At 39.5% G+C, this 18232-nt stretch overlaps 1 protein-coding gene across 2 annotated transcripts; it reads left to right on the forward strand.

The window, feature by feature from the left end:
* The first annotated feature begins 159 nt into the window (after window positions 1-159).
* LOC139968879 (uncharacterized) lies at window positions 160-17831 on the forward strand. Of its 2 annotated transcripts, none has more exons than XM_071973483.1 (3): window positions 160-301; window positions 14153-14501; window positions 15095-17831. In XM_071973483.1, the coding sequence occupies exons 2-3, from the start codon at window positions 14172-14174 to the stop codon at window positions 17195-17197; spliced, it is 2433 nt and encodes an 810-aa protein (XP_071829584.1). In that variant the 5' UTR covers window positions 160-301; window positions 14153-14171; the 3' UTR covers window positions 17198-17831. The 2 variants fall into 2 exon arrangements, with proteins under 2 accessions (XP_071829584.1, XP_071829585.1); XM_071973484.1 differs by lacking the exon at window positions 160-301 and adding an exon at window positions 355-614.
* Window positions 17832-18232: the final 401 nt, after the last annotated feature.

Raw genomic sequence — 18232 nt, forward strand, 5'->3', positions numbered from 1 at the left:
TTGAACATCTTGTAAGAAAGCTTTTGTCTTGCCAGAGGTGTTACGTCGATACCATTGTCGAATACGTAACTGAATAGGTAGCTCAGTTACTCATTCGCGAATATCGAACGAGGAACGGGGAATAATAAATATCTAACTTCACACCGGTATAAGATTGTCATAAGATATGCTGTGTTGGCGCGATACATTGTCACGTCAATATACATTGTCAATACATTTATGATATGTTTACATTGGACGCTAACCTCCTTTATTTGCAAAGCTCAAGTGTCTAACTGCGAGTGATTTTTTTCTTTATTTGGTGAGTAAATAACTATTTAAATATCGCTATATCCATAAGGCCGTATAGGTCTATATACACTGTTGTGGTGCTTAGAATTATACATAGGCCTATTGTTCGTACTATAGTATGTGAACAAAATTTATGCTTCCACGAGGAAACGGAGATTTTCTTGGGAAAATGTCACTGTTTCCGCATCATTTGACTGTATAACGTGATGCTCATATGCTGCTGACAACACTTCGAAAGCTAGGCGTATACTGAGCAGTTGGTGGCGGATACGAACTACTTTCGTATTGGAGGCTTTGCAATATAAATGGTACTATATATACCGGTACGTATGTCGTTACTGTAGTTTTATACACAGTATTGCAGTTCATATAAGATACTTGTTGTAGTGTTTCCACATGCACTCGCGAAGCTGTCATAGCAAAATTTACATTTAATGTTTATATATATACGGTAATTATTTTCCGATTTGATTGTGATCCTTACGCTACTCCAAAACATGTACCAAACATATCTTGAGCCAAAAGAAGCGTCTCGAACCTTACACATTTAAGCAAACAGGATGAACGTTTTCGTCAACAAAATGGCTAATTATCCAACGATAAGCCACGCCCATAAACGTTCTTACTATCACATAGGCAGGATTTCTTGCTGATAGGTCACGTCGGGTCGCCTCAGTACTGCGCAATACGTGTGGAAATCCTGGATTATACACCGTCTCATATACATTACCAGTATACAAACGTCTACAATATAAGGAAGTTGTATGTACACTGTTGTGTACTGACAATTATTATCGCATGATTCTAAATAGCGCCACCAGCATCGACCATAGCAGGTTATATTGTGGAACTGGCAGTGGCGGCGGAACCGGGGGGGGGGGGGCTTGGGGGGGCTCAGCCCCCCCAATGAAAAAGTTGAGGGGGCAAATGCATGATAAGCCCCCCAATATTTACCAAGGCTCCGAAACGTGCATCTGCCCATTTTTCAATGCATGCTTGTCGATCTGTCCGATGCACACAAGTATACTATATAGGTGTAATAATTTTAGTAAATGCTGGGAGAACCCTCGGCCCGTCCCCTGGCTATAGACCACATTGTCACCCCAACCGCGTCTTCACGCCCAGTGAAAAGTGAGAGCAGTGAGTGTGAGTACCGGTAAGCGCAACACAATTTCGTCTTAGGCCAATGACTTGCCTCATTTCAGCCAGTTCTCCAACATCCCCTGAAGGATTATTAAACGAACAAAAAAACAATATTAGCATTTCACGTGTACTGTATAGGGTGCATGCATTCGTGACAGTGCTTGGTTCATAGAAATTTGTTGGTAACTGCACATGGTTTTGGAATTACCCATTTGTTGACATTAAGAAATGCTTTCTGTTTTTCTTATGACATTTATTTAATTATTGCATTTAATTGCAAGTAGTAATTTACTACACTCAAAAACGTCTTTGCGAGTACACTACGAGTAATAGCTACTCTCTTAAAACACCATCGAATATACAAATTACAATGTTTTTGCAGATTTTTACGTGCAATCTGAGAAATTGCAGGCGTGATACCCATATTTTAGGGCTAGGTATTCGCAGCATAAAACACTCGGGAAGTGCCGTTTCTGGCCATCTGGGGGTTTGAAAACCCAAAATTTTCTTGTACGCTCCGCGCCAACCGATGGTGGCGCTCCGCTTAGATAGTCTCCACACATTAGCCCCCCATAATTTTCCCGTTTCGCCGCGCCTGGGAACTGGTATTTCTTTACTAGAGTATTACCAAGTTCGGACACGCAACCCGCAGTGTGGCATTGGTGATAAAATTGGTGGCGCAGTTGCTCTTTCAGTAATTATAACAGACTTCATTGATCTTCGTCATTTTATTGACAAATATGTAAGTAATTTCTTGCACACGGGTCATTTTGGAGAGAAAATAACTGTAGCTTTGTACTTTTTGGTGAAATTTGGCTCTTCCTGTAGGTTTTCATGGTGAAATTGTGTATTTCTTAGGGTGTCCGAACTTGGCAGCATGCCGAACTTCGCAATACTGACTATACTATGTTGTGGGAAAGGAATCACCGACCCAAAACAGAAGAAAGCGTTATTGTTACATACAGCCGGCATGGACGTGCAAGAGGTATTCGAGACTTTAACTGATCCAGGAGTGGCCTCGGGTGTTACAGACACAGCAGACGAGTACGAAAAGACATTGAGGACACTAGACAACTATTTCAAACCACAAATTAATATTCCGTTTGAGCGCCACGTATTCAGACAGATGAGTCAGGACAAAAGTGAAACGGTGGACCAGTACGTTGATAGACTTCGGCGACAAGCACATAATTGTGGATTTGAAAACCAATCCGAACAGATTAGAGACCAAGTCATCGACAAATGTCACAAAAATGAACTGAGACGTAAGTTACTGCTGAAAGGGTCAACATTAACACTGGCAGAACTGCAGAAAATAGCACGATCGATTGAAGCAGTGGATACACAGGTCAGGCAAATGGAGAATGTTACTCCAAATCAAGCTGCTGCTCAAGTCAACAGTGTGGATAACAAACAATTCCACGGTAAGAGAACAGGCCCCAAAGGCGGGAAGGGACAGAACAGAGATAGACCCAATCAAAATAGGCCTACAGGGACATGCTTTCGTTGTGGCAATACAGGTCACATCGCAAGAGATGCAAACTGCTTTGCCAGAGATGCCACTTGTAATAAATGTATAACTAAAGTGGCATTACTCGAAACTGTGTAAAACCAAGCCAGAAAGAATTCAAAAGGAACGCAGCCCAAGTAGCGATAAAGTGAACAAGGTACAGTCTGATAATGAATATGTATTTATTGTGACGGATCAAACCGGATCAGGACTTGTTGAAGTCAATGTAGGGGGTGTTCCAATTTCATTACTGATCGACTCGGGAGCGACATGCAACGTCATTGGAGTTCAGGGACATGGGAGTATCTCAAAGCAAATAATGTCAAGTGCAAATCGGAAAAAGCGACCAAACAGCTCTCCGCATAAAGTGGTGGGACCGACCCCATGGGTAAGCCCCGTGGTAGTTGTACCCAAGTCGTCAGGAGACATAAGACTCTGTGTCGACATGAGATTGGCTAATCAAGCTGTAATCCGTGAACGGTATCCAATTCCAACTAAAAAGTAGATCATACACAACATGAACGACAGCTCGATATTCAGTAAGCTAGATCTGAATATGGGATTTCATCAGATCGGGCTAAGCGAGGAGTCACGTGCAATCACTACATTTGTTACGCACACAGGACTATACCGCTATAAACGGTTGATGCTCGGCACCAGCTCAGCACCAGAGCTATACCAGCATATTATTCAGCAAGTTGTGAGTGGATGTGATGGCACCCATAACATATCCGATAATATTATCGTACACGGCAAGGATGTGGAGGAACACGACCAAAGACTGGATAAGGTTCTGCAGAGGATCCAAGAGGCTGGATTAACACTGAACAAACGGAAATGTGAATTCTGAATGACTGAACTTGTTTTTATGGGAAATAAACTGTCCAGCGATGGAATCTGCCCAAGTGATGAGAAAGTTGAGGCAAATTAAAGATGCTAGACAGCCCACCTCAGCCTCAGAAGTGTGCAGCTTTCTCGGTCTGGTACAATATTGTTCTAGATTTATCCCAACTTTGGCAACGATATCTGAGCCATTAAGACGGCTAACCAAAAGGGGGAAACATTCAGTTGGGGAAAAGAGCATCTGAGCAATCATTTCAAATCTGAAAAATGTGTTTACTAAAGCTGACACACTAGCATATTTTGATAAAAATGCCAAAACACAAGTAATAAGCGATGCAAGTCAAGTTGGACTAGGTGCTATCTTAGTTCAAATTCAAAATGGTGAAGCGCGCATCATCGGGTACCCCAGTAGGAGCTTAACTGATGTTGAGCGTCGTTATTCTCAGACCGAGAAAGAATCGCTGGGTCTGGTATGGGCTTGTGAGAGATTCCATATTTATTTGTATGGGACAGATTTTGATTTGCTAACTGATCACAAACCACTAAAGTATTTATTCCAAACGGTCAAAACCATCAGCACGAATCGAAAGATGGGTGCTCAGGTTACAGTCCTATAACTTCACAGTCAAGTATATTCCTGGTAAAGAGAACATTGCAGATGCATTGTCTAGGCTTACCACAGGCAAAGTAGGAAATAGGGTCAACATAGGTAAAGAGCATATCAGATTTGTTGCTCAAAACGCTGCACCAGTAGCAATTCCAATCAAGAAAATTGAATATGAAAGTAGTATGGATGAAGAATTGTCACTTCTCAGGGATTGCATACAAAAAGATAAGTGGTCAGAATTGCCTAGTCCATATACAATGGTCAGAAATGAATTAGCAGTCGTGGGATATTTGGTTCTCAGAGGCAATAGAATCGTCATTCCAAAAGTGCTTCATGCGCAGGTCGTTGAACTGACCCACGAAGGCCATCAGGGGATAGTGAAGAGTAAGCAACGGCTCCGAACGAAAGTTTGGTGTCCAGGTGCTGATAGAGATATTGAGTCGAAATGTAACACATGTCATGGATATCAAGTAGTGGGTTTAGCATCAAATCCTGATCCAATACAGACCACACCACTAACCACTATGCCATGGCAGCACATAGCAGCTGACTTAATGGGACCATTACCAGATGGTTCATACCTATTTGTGGTTGTGCATTATTTCAGTAGATACTTTGCAGTAGATGTGATGAAAGTAATTACTTCTGCAAAGTTGATAAAATCACTAGGACCAATATTCAGTAGGTACGGTTACCCTGAAACGCTGAAAACAGACAACGGTTCAAATTTTGTTTCCGCTGAGTTTGAATCCTTTCTGGAAACTTGTGGCATAAGTCATAGGACAACGACACCACTTTGGCCCCAAGCCAATGGTGAGGTGGAACGACAAAATCGCTCCCTCCTCAAAGCCCTCAAAATTGCCCAGGTAGAAAAGAATGATTGGAGAAGTGAATTAAACCATTTTTTGATGGCTTACCATTCTACTCCTCACAGTACGACTGGAGTGAGTCCGGCAGAGCTCATGTTTAATCGTAAGATTCGTACAAAGTTACCAGAATTAAGTGGAGTCAGAGAGAATGTTTTAGTTTCTGATAGAGATGCAGAAATGAAGCAAAAGTCTAAGACTACAGTGACTTAAAAGGAATGCAAGGGATAATGAAACTAGCCTAGGAGACAGAGTACTTGTTAGACAGGCGAAACAGAACAAGTTATCACCACCATACAACCCTGAACCATTTGAGGTTGTAGATAAGTATCACACTCAAGTGACAGACCAATCTCCTCAAGGTGTTAGGTATAGAAGAAATGCCTCTCACTTGAAGAAATACATAGAGGAAAATACGCCATATCAACATAGTGATACTGAAAATTGTCAAAGTGAGTCAACTGGTAATGAATGTCAGGAACAAAGATGTTCTAGTCCAAGAATAGTTAGAGTTAAGAAACCACCTAAATATTTAGAGGATTATGTAACTTATATTGTTGCAAGCCAGACAGGAACACATGAAGTGTTTGTATTTATGTTACTAAGTTGTTTATTACACACAAAAAAGACAACAAAATTCTGTTCAGTTTGCAAGAAAAGATATATTTGTAAATATGTTCATTAAGCATAACACAGTCACGTAAATTGATTATAATCACTGTTTGTTAAAACTGAATGGAGGTAAGGAAAAACAATTCTGATCTTACAATTACATCATAAATTCTGTATTCTGAAAAAGGGAGGGATGTTGTGTACTGACAATTATTATCGCATGATTCTAAATAGCGCTACCAGCATCGACCATAGCAGGTTATACTATTTGATAGCTGGTCACAAAAAGTTACTGTTCTACAAAAAGGCTGAATAAACTAGACGAACATTATACAATAAATTGAACTGCATATTGTCGTTCAAAATATGTCCAATGCGAAATGAAACCCTTTCAATTGTAAAACTGAAAATAACTTTACCAAATTTGCAATAAAAACGAAAAATCATGACCAAAACCTTCCCCATTAACGTGTTGTCTATTACGTTTAACGTCACTCTGTTTCGGACATGACAGAGTCCTATAATTCATGTTTCTTTCTAAGTATACAAAACATAATTTAAATAGTGACAAAGTTGTACTAATTAACAAAAGTCATTGTACAATGAGAAGGAAGTGATCTTATAAAACCTTAGTAGGCTTAACTAGTTAGAAAGGTCACTCCCGAGGAAAAATAATAAAGAAAACAAACAAATAAATAAGAAGGGAAGAAGAAAACAATGCAAAGTATATGAATTAATATATATCTATATATCAGGGGTGGGCAACCTACGGCCCGCGGGCCACATGCGCCCCGTCGGTGATTTTTTGCGGCCCGAGATGTCTCAAGAAAAAGAAAAAAATTCAATCTATTTTACATCATCACAAAAAACGAGCTAACTGCTTAGAATTTGTCTGCACCAATGATGCTGTCAGGTAGGCCTATTATCACCATTAATTATCAACTGTACTGTATTGACATTATGTTTTTGTGAATACGGATTAAGTACACACACCTATTGCTTGAAAGTCCTAGGAATCAGAGGTTTGATATCAACAGCAGGTCGTTGGATAGGTGCGGCCCAGTTAATTTTTCACTCGTTATATCTGGCCCATTCATTCAAAAGGTTGCCCACCCCTGATCTATATATACCTTACGTAGATTCTTTTTGAATGAAAGTGGCGAGACATGTGATTTGATAAGAGTTTGCCAGATCATCCAGTTGAAATTTGTACGATAGCGTTCGCTGTGTGCAACGAATTTAGTTCTAAGTCTTGGTTTACACTTTACAGGTATTGCCAGCCTGTCTAGTATTATAGTTGTGTACGTCTTTATTGAATGTAAGAAAGTCCTCGAATATATACTATAGGTTTAAAACGATTAATAGTTCTTTGGCAATAGGCATCCTACTATTATTACTTTTTATAACCGGTGCTGTGACCGAGTGGATCAAGGCGGTTGCATTTGACTTAATGAGGCTTAGCAATCGGGAGGTTCCGGGTTCGATTCCCGGCCGAGTCGTAGTAAGGAGGGTTTTTCATCCAATGTAAGGTTTTCCCATCTGGAATGACTTTCTAAATCTGTGTATTGGAAAGATCGCAAATTTGAGTTAAAATGTTGAATTGGAAGCCACCCGAGGTGTAAATTGTATCCATAAGCCCCTGCGGGCTTTTCCAACATTTGTGGTCCCTTAAGCGTCGTAAAAATAACCGCTGGTTATTTATTTATTGTTGAATACTATATAATTTGTCATTTAGATTAAGAGAAAGTTTGTGTAAAAGTAAGTAGACCTCACATTTCGATCCTAGCAGGATCTTCATCAGAGGCTGAATGACCAGTATCAGTAACAGAAGGGCCAATACAACCCCTTAAACAGACTGGTTCATTAGCAGGGTGCACACCAAAGAGGTATAAGTAAGAGAATTAGTAGATGGAGAGAAGAAAGAAACCAACAGGGGTAAGAGGAGCGGTAGGAGATAAACTATATATATAGAGGAACAAAGAGAGGATTAAGGGAAGAGGGTATAGGGAATAAACTACAGAAGGACAAAGACGAAAAATGTGGAGAAAAAAGGTAGAAGAGAGCTACGAGAAGAGGAATGACAGAAGGGTAACAAGGGGAGATGGAAGGGGGAGCAGTAGAAAGGTTAGTCATATCCAGTGTTCGACTTATGGCCAAAAAATTGCATAGCAACAAATTTCGACAATTGCTATACAATATTTTTGTTGCATAGCAGTTCCCCAATATTGAATAGCAGTTTTGAAATTACCACAAAACGGACCAAATGTTGGCGATCAATGTATTAACTAGAAAATGTTTGTTTATTATTATTATTTATACTAGTGTTGCTACGATAATCGTTTTCAATATCGGTATCGGCCGATATTTGCAATATCGGCAGCATATCCGTATCGTTAAAATTTTGCCTAATTGCCGATAACAGCAAACCGATATTGAACTTTTCTTTTTAACAGCAGAGCTACCTGTACTTATTTATACTTGCAATGATTTGTTAATCTGCCCAAGACGATCCATTTCTTTAGCGTCAGTTAAACTCAGATTCATTTTCGATTAATATCCATGGAAACCTGACTCTCCGTAACATCTAAAAACAGTATACGGCGCGCGAATATAACCAATGACCTTCGTGAACCTTGGCCTACACACAGCATTAGTGCAGCATATATACACTGTACTAACCATTCATTTCCTCAAAGGCCTCCGTGAAAACCTTGAACATGATGCATACAGTAACTGCACAGTTCAGCAGTGTTGAAAAAACCTTGTTCAATTTCCCGCGAACACACTGCCGATTTCCCGCTGGTGTTCGCCTGCCTAGCACGCGTAACTTGCGAGCATAAAGGCGTGGTGTCCAGGGGCCCGTCTTAGGGCTATGGTGGGGTCATGGGGTAGAACCCCTCGTGGGGATCCTGGGGGCGAAAGCCCCCGAAAATTGTCATTTTTTGCGATGTCTGGCGATGAAAAAATTCCCAGTTGAGGATGCAAAATACTGACAACTTTTTTTATTTAAATTGTCACGAAACTGATGAAAATTTTCAAATGACAAGTTAAAGTAGCTATATTATGTTGTAAAATGAAAAGAGATTTAATCTGTCTTTCAATCTTTAAAAAGTGCAACTTACAAAACTTCCGATATTATGAAACAAACAACGTTCAGCAAAGCCCCGTTTCTAGACTGCCTAACAATGAATAGCGTGCACTATGCGTACATTTTTACAACTGCAGTGTTTAACCCTATACCCAACTACTGTACCACGGTACATGTGCTGCGAATTTGCCCAGGTACCTTCCCAACAACTGTGAGCTCATCCCCTGTGTAACACCTGTTTGTTAACATTTTTCTGGCACGTTGCCAGAGAACCTTTTAGTTACGTGAGATCCGTAACCGCCGAGGTGGTTAGGCTATTTGCTTTACACTTAACTATGGTAGGATATTATTTTTCAGGGTTTTTTTTCTCTATACGGTCAAGTGAATAAGTTGTACATTGAGTATAAACTCAATAAATTATAACTTCTACATTGTGATCGACAGTTCGTAAGTTAAGGTTTAAGTGTTTGCTCCCAAATCTGACTAGGAATTTGTATCGCACAAATCGGCACAATGTGCGATGCTGATTTGGAAACGTCTCGCAAGTTTGTCGTTTTGGATCGCATTTTGCGATGCGATACCGGAAAAATCGAACACTGGTCATATCCTTCCTGAATGTTGAGCCAAATATGGTGCGAAGGCGTTGCATCCACAGTCTCTCTCTGCTGATTCGTACTACATATAGGTCAGGACGGCTACCTAAGGGTTCAATCCCATGTAGGGACATGTCATAAATGGCACGGTTGATAAGGTTAAAGTGTTCTCCAACCGGGGTCTCAGTCTTCATGGTGTTGACTGTGGATCTGTGACCATAGAACCGCTTCTTGAGTGTGGTTTTGGTTTCACCAACATACTGGATGCCGCACACTCTACAAGAGATCATATAGATGACATTAGAGGTTGTGCAAGCGATGTGACCCTTAGTCTTGTGTGTGACTTGCTTAGAGTCCTGTCCAGCAAGCAAGATTGTAGAACACTTACTAGAAACCTCACAAATATCAAGTAGCACCTAAAATTAAACACATTTTAGTCATGACATAATACTTGTAAGCACAGTGGAACATGCAGCGTATGTATGAATTTTGCAAATGAGTATGGTTTTGGTTTCGCTAACATTCTGGATGCCGCACACTCTACAAGAGATCAGATAGATGGCATTAGATGTTGTGCAAGTGATGTGGCCCTTAGTCTTGTGCGTGATTTGCTTAGAGTCCTGTCCACTAAGCAAGATTGTAGAACACTTATTAGAAACCTCACAAATATCAAGTAGAACCTAAAATTAAACATATTTTAGTCATGACATATACTTGTTGGCACAGTGGAACATGCAGCGTATGTATGAATTTTTCAAATGTGTAGCGGAAGTTCGACTTTATATCGGAATTAGGATTCATATCTCGAAATGTTGACATTTACCTCGAAGTAAATAATGAATCTCCGATAACAAGGTGCAAACCTTCGATATGAAAATTCATAAATTCGAGATTCCGACTTTACCATCTATTTCATTGACAATGTCCCTTCGACGCCACCGTGGTTGGATAAACAAAAATGTAACATTTCAAATAAATTTAATTCAAATCGACTTGACCTTTATTCAACCAATAATAATAATAATAATAATTGCGCAGACTCCAACAAAGGTTGTTCAATGCGCTTTACGGGTACTGAATATAAAAAACTAATAGAGTTGAATAATATAATCTAAAGACCTAATTTCAACCGAGAGGGAGTTCCATGAAAATGGTGCAGAATTCAGAAAGCTACGGTCACCGAAAGATCTTGTACGTGACATTGGAACCTGAAGTTGAAATTGATAATGCGAACGTATTGGTCTACAGTTAGCTTGCTGATGTAAGAGAACATTAAGATAGGTTGGGGTACCAGTTTTAATGGCATGAAAGAATAGAATGAGGATTTTATAGTCAATACGGAGTCTTATTGAATAGTATATATAGGAGTGATGGGGGTAAACCTGTTCGCCCTATCGACGATTCGAGCAGCCGTGTTTTGGATCATATGCAATTTCGATAGTTGGGAGGTAGCTACACCAAATAGAAGAAATTTGCCATGATCAATCCTACTCGAGATTACAGCATGAATAAGTTTCTCAGTCGCAGGCCTGTCGAGATATTTCCAAAATTGCCCCACCCGCCTAATATGAAACATTGTAGGCTTACATATGTGGTTGACTTGCTGATCCATTAGCAAGGTGAGTGTCAATATGCACACCGAGATTGCGGACTACCGGAACAGAGCTTTTGACCTTGTCACCAATCTTAAAGGAATCTGATTTTATCCCAATACATCATCATACCTGTTTCGAAAAAACAAGTACCTCAGTTTTTTCATCGCTTAACTTAAGATAGTTATTGGACATCCATAGCCTGACTTCCTGAATGCATGACTCCATCTTAGATACAGCTAATTTAAGATGTTCTGGATCAAAGGCAACATAAAGGTTTGTGTCGTCAGCATACAACATATAGGTGATACAATAAGAACTAATAATGTTTACTAGCGAAGAGGTTTATAGAGAAAGAACACGACCAAGAATTGAACCCTTGAGGAACCCCATGGTGAATATCATGTGTATTAGACATATTGCGTGACACTTGGATAAATTGTGATCGACTTTCATGTAGGATCTAAACCAACTCAAAGCGACTCCGCGGAAGCCGAAATGAACCCCCAATTTATGAAGTAGAATACTATGGTCTACCATGTCGAAAGCTGCGGACAAATCTAGTAAAACCAATAGTACACACTTCCTGTTGTCAATTGCAGAGAGGATATCATTTCGAACTGTAAGTAGAGCTGTCTCTGTGATAAAAACCTCATCGGTATGCAGTCTAGAAGGGATCAAGGCAGTTAGTATTCTCAATATGTGCTGCAACTTGATCAAGAAGAGCCATTTCAATAACTTTAGTTAGACACTGGTCTGTCTTTAATAACTAATTTGTTCTTTTATAGAACTTGTATTACAACTGCTTGTTTGCATGGACTAGGAAAAACACCACTAGCCAGAGATGTTTACAAAGGAGAGACATCATTTCAGATTTACAATCCTTAACCAACCATGTTGGTACAGGGTCAAGACAACAATGTTTAGATGAAAGTCCCGAAATTATTTTCACCACCCCGTCTGTAGAAAGTTCACCAAAGTTAGAGAAACCTTCAGCTGCAGTACTGCCGAATGTTCCATGGTGGTGAGAACCAGAGTACGATGGTCTAATATTCGCCCGGATACATTCGACTTTCTTCTCAAAGTAATGAGGAAAGCTGTTCCGGTAATTCCGTTTCTGGTACATTGTCAGGAAAGCATTACTTTAGTGATGATGTAGATTCACCTGTAAGTTCTCTAATTTAAAATTATAGCAAAAAGTGCTATTGAGTTGTGACTGCACTCAGAACTTCTTTTCACAAAAAAAAAAAAAATGACTGAACAATTAAGGAAGCAACTTTCCTACATTGGACCTTATAGATTTCTTTGTCAATTGTTACTTTGGACTTACGGTACTTATTTTCGAGCTTTCTCCATATTTTCCGTTCGGAGACTATTACGTCAGATACATGGTGTAGGAGGAGGTGAGGGGTAGAGGGGGGGTGACGACCAATCCTGCGTCTCTTAAATGGAGCATAACTATCCAAGAGCTTACTCTGTGAACTGTAACCAAACTCAGTGTCAATGTCTCATTATCGGGAGTGAGAACGGTAAAAGAGCTCGGATTTAAAGGCATCCATAGGAAAGTTGCGAAAACTTCGAGACATGATGTACCGGTAGGTCTCTTTCGGTGAGGGCTTGGATAAATCCAATGTCATGATGGTCACTGATATTGAAATCATGCACTGAAATCCCACTGATTAAATTTTGATCATTTATATTGATAAGTGTATGACCACCATTGCAACATGTGTCGGATCAACAACATTTTGTCGAAGATCGAATGGCTCAAGAGTTGAGAAATTAGCTGCCGACGAGTCTTGGGGATTCTCAACGTGAAAATTGTAGTCCCCACAAATTAGTATAGTATCTTGTGTTGTGCAAATATTTACAAGAAGAGAGTGAAATTCTTGTTAGAATAGTGATCATGTGAGACCGTTTTTCCGAGATGGGGCAGGACGGAAAATAGAAAACAATCTGAAAGTACAACCCACCTCCTACACACGTATGCACAGACTTTCAAATAGGTCAAAACAGTAGATGGTTCAATTACTGGACTTAAGTTCGCGGAACAGACTACGGCGACCGCACTACTCAAGAGCTTCTACATACACTGAATAGTTTAAATCCAGAGGGTGTTATCTCGTTTTCAATTACAGAGTCACTTTCTTGTAACCCATGTCTCCGTGAAGACGGCTATATCATGTGACCTGTTTGTAATAAAATCATAAATTGTGCCTGTTTTAGTTTCTGACAGACCCGCAGTCCAGTAGACCAAGTTTAACAGGCCTTTGGCTATGGCACATAATATTGTCATCACGTTTTGTTTGGGAAGCGGATCGCTTACCACGAAAGCGTAGTACTCCGTTCTCCTGTAAAACACAAAGGAGAGAGCTGTTGGGATTTATATTTAAGACCCTTGACCTACTACTTCAGCAGCTTAGTTCTACTGTACACAATAGTGTCTCCGTGGATTGTCATAGAAACGATGGTACAGAAACACACTAATAGATGAAACCACAACAGAACAAATATCAAATGATGTGGGAACAAACATGAGAAATCACAAAGAAATACAACGAGCAAAGTCTCGGCTTCAATGGCAACATCCACGATGTTCATGAAAACTCGAATAAATTATGGAGATAAAAAAAACGGTGAAATTATTAAGCTGCACGAAGCAGCACCCGCGCGGCAGCTGAGACAGCACCAATAGACAAAGTACATTAAAAATGATGGCAACACATTAAGAAGATGGTGGAGGAGTTATCTTTACAAATATAACCATAACACCAGCCCCCCCCCCCCCCGTCCATACACACACATACTCTCAGGTTGACAAATTTAAGGTATATATCATTAATTTGGATAAGGTAATTCTTTACATTACGTTTAAAAGATGTTTTAGACTTAGCTTCTTTGAGTGACGTCGGTAGGTTGTTCCAAACTTGTCTGGGAATTACCATAGACTAAACTAGAACAAAGCGTTTATATTCTCCTGTCCTCCCTCTTCTTTGTCTTTTTATAGATTTGGGGATTTCTATAAGATGGCTGCATCTGTTGTTGCTGACCCTGGTCGAAAGTGTATATTATGTGCGGCTACGAAAACACCCTTAGAGTCCGACATTAATAGACTACCAACCATAAAACTATCGGAATGTGTAGTTGAAGTAGCTGGAAAATATGTATCTTTCGACCAAGCTACACGAGGATACATCGACGAGCATTTCCCAAATCTGGAGACCGATACTTATAAGGTTCCATCAGCATTTGTTTACCAACAGGATGAACGACTGGACTATGTTGTTGATGAACAAGTTCCAAAACTGCCAAAAGGGGTTCAACGGAGTCTGAAGGGACATAAAAGCCCCGAAGAGGTCTCGTAAAATTTATGCAATATTCTTATATTCATCGTAATCAGTCTTGAACTTCACATATATTCTGCGAGAGATTGGGTTAGGGAGAGGAGGGTAATAGGGATAATTATGTACTACACGTATGCAGTATTGCTAACCCTTTCAAACAAAAGGATCCAATTTTTAGGCCCACCCAGATGGCAGAAATAGTGAATGAAACTACTCTACCGATGGCAACAATGGAAATGTGTATTTGCTAATTAGAAGATGATAGAAAGAAACAGCTCATATTCCTTCCCTTATTTGATGCAGTTGATTTTTTCAATGATCACAAACAAAAAATGTGTAATTAAAATGAAATTGCAAAATAAATGCAAGAAAAGGAAAGTAGAAGAAAGACTTTCAGGTTTGGATATCAGTTTGGCTATTGACCATAAAACGATTCCATGTTCTACTTCAGAGGAGCGTTTCGAAAGCAATAAATTCATTCATTCATTTGCTAATGTCATTTATAGAATTCTTGGAATCAAAACAAAGACATTTGAAATGAGAGACTTCGTCAGTACTATTTATTTCCTAAAGTTAATTATTCAATTTACTTGTTTACTTTCTAGATTCTGTCAGATAGAATTCAGAAAGAGGCAGTGGAGAAGATTGCTCGTGCTATCGATTTATGGGGAAAGAGGAATAAAGAACCAATGTTAGTTTTGAGTGAATTCAAGTTTACTTCCTTTTTGAATCACGTGAAGAAGAAAAAGAAAAAAGAAGATACTAAATATGAAGCATTAGAACGTAAAGAAATATGTGACGTCAATGGTGAGCATGATATTGCCGTCATAAACATGAAGTTAGGCGTAATTTTCTTTCAGGTGAAATCAGTATCTGAATCGTCTGAACGAACAACGCAACACACGCAACTTAAACGTGCTTTGAAACAAGTAGTCAAAGATATACATGCCATGAAAACAATGAACCGGGATTTACTTTTCGTTGAATCGCTACCAATGCTAGAGTTTATTGCGGTTCCAAATTTGTCGAATGGATGTCTTATTGATGTCTGTGCGGAACATGATAGTATCATTTTAAGAAGTGATCAAATAGCTAATGACGACTCGTTCAGTAAATGGTGGATGAGCAATGTACAAGAATCTTTACAAAAAGAAGACTATGCGATGACAACTTCACAGTATAAAGACCTCTTTGGTCGATATATTGGCCCCGCTTCTTCTGTTAAATATCGCACACTCTCAGACGCCATCAGTAAAATGGGATCCAAAGTAGGCAAATTGAAGCTTACTGAAGAACAGAAAGAAATATTAACAAAAGCACCGTCTTTAAACATTCTTCTTGGAGACTTCGGAACCGGGAAATCTCTATTACTGATCAAGAAGGCCAAGAGTTTGGCAAGCTCTGGTATTGTATACATCATATCGTTTGCAGCAGTTTCCGATGGTACTGGAAAGGTACAAGAAGAGGAGGACAACTGTGTGGACTTTCTAAAAGATATGTTGAGTAAAGACGGAACAAGAGCGGAGAATGAGATACACATCACAAGCTTTCTCAAACACATTAAGGTCATTGAAAGCCGCGAAAGTATTACATTTCCAGAGCTTCCTTTTCAGCTGACACCGGATTTCTTGTGTGCAGTTATTAGAATCACTGTTCAGAGGCATCCTACACATACCGTCCATTTCCTACTCGATGAATTACCACTTTGTATTGGTAAATGTAAAGGTGGTTGGAATCAACTGGAAGCGTTCCTCAAGGACAATACATCCATGACTGTGTGGATGACTATCTCATGTTGTTCATATGCGTTGAAAAAGGGTGAAGAATTCTCATGTTTATATGAACATCTTCCAGGTTCATTCAAGAAAAGTATCCTCACGCAATGTATGAGAACATCAAGGAATGGCTTTAAGCTAGTGCAGGCTGTGAGAAAGTTCAAAGGTGATGGGCTTTTTAGTATCACAAAACCCGGTAACGCCATTGATGGACCAATCCCAATATGGTACGAATTAACAACCTGCGAATGTCCTCGAACCGAAGACCCTTTGTCGCTTTACTGCTGCCGTTGCGTTGGTGTCCATAGACTGAAGAACATCCTGTGTTCCATAATGTCAGGGGAGGTTCATGGTATCAATTTGAACGATGTGGCAATAATACTACATGACACCTATAATAAAATGACACAATTTTTGGCAAGAGCGGTAGAAGAGGCTTGTGATTCTTTGAGCATCGATGTCAATTACAAAGTAAGTAGTGTTGCCAAGCGGTCTGAAGGTCTTGGAACTGCCAACGCAGAGGATGGATCTAAAGGTGCAGTAACGTTAGTTGACTTCTGGAGTTACAAAGGTAATGAAAAGAAAGCCGTGGTTTACATTGATCCGTATGGTGGACCACTGGTCTGGAATATCACCTCAAGGTGGCATGGATACCAAGACGTAGCAGGAACACTTTCGCGTGCTCTAGCTCAGATATTTTACGTCACGTGGCCTAAAGAAGAACAAGATGTTTTCTTGCTAGATTTGGCTGAGATCTTACATAAGACAGCTCCAACGTCAGCCGATCCGTTAGGAATCAATTTTAAAGTTGGAATAGCACGGGGGATTCGAAATGGACGAAGGGGTCATAAATGGGAACATAGGAAGTTCATGGATTACCTGGTTGAGGAAAACGTTATTACACGGTACGAAGTTCTGCCTTCGTCAATATGATCCGATCCGATCCTGTACTGTTTTAAGGGAAATTCGGGAGGCTAGAATAAAACCAAAATCATCATAACATTACTTTCTTTACGGCGAAGATACTATTTTCAAATTTAGTAATACGTTGTGAACGTATCTGACAACGACATGGTGACGGATGTAACTATGACGATTTGAGCAGTTTTTGTTTCTCGGAATCAAAATGAGATCCTGAGGTTAAAAATGACATAAACAAAATCTGCAAAGGACATTGACAGCTAAGCCAGCAAAATTTTGATGAGCGTCTGCCCTTTTATCTTTTAAATTACATTTTATACCATCAGAATATTCCTTTAAATAAACTTGAGAAGTAACTTTCGGTACATTTTATAATCGAATTACGTTAACTTAAATGACACAATGTCATCAGAAATGTTTTATATATTATGGTTTTCAACTAAGGGCGAAACGTTAAGACTAGATTAAAAGTGGGCTTGAGGCAGAAACTGTTTCTTGATATGTAATAGGCCAAGAAAAAAGATTATTTGAGTGCTAGTAACTTTTCTATAGCTCATCTGGGTTTTAAGATTTTCACCTTTAATATTATGCTAAAACTCTGGAATGCCCCTTCAAGGCTCAATAAATGATGTACTCGGTTCTTGCATGTTTAAATGGTAACTTTAATCTATTGTTTTAAATTCTTAAACAAGTGAATGTAATGCATTGCCGTAAAGATACTACTTGTGGTCATACAAGTTATATGTTTTCCTATTGAGTTAGTAAGGTTGTATCTGAGGAACTGACCTAATGTATAACATATGTATTGTTACGAAGTCCAGATATTATGGATTGGGGAAACGAGCACTATAAAGAAGATAAGGGAGGTATCGTCTTTAAAATGAATCTAATCCGTGTCTCTTGGTAAAAAAAACATATTACTTAGCATAAATGCATTACATACCGGTATACTTAAAGTTAGCTTAAAGACAAAGGTACCTCGGCTACCGCTGGGCTCTTCGTCGGGGTGTCACGTCCCAGGGAAGTCGGTGTTCGCTCAAGTAACAC

This window comes from Apostichopus japonicus, chromosome 6, assembly GCF_037975245.1.
Source record: "Apostichopus japonicus isolate 1M-3 chromosome 6, ASM3797524v1, whole genome shotgun sequence".
NCBI classification, from domain to species: Eukaryota; Metazoa; Echinodermata; class Holothuroidea; order Aspidochirotida; family Stichopodidae; genus Apostichopus; species Apostichopus japonicus.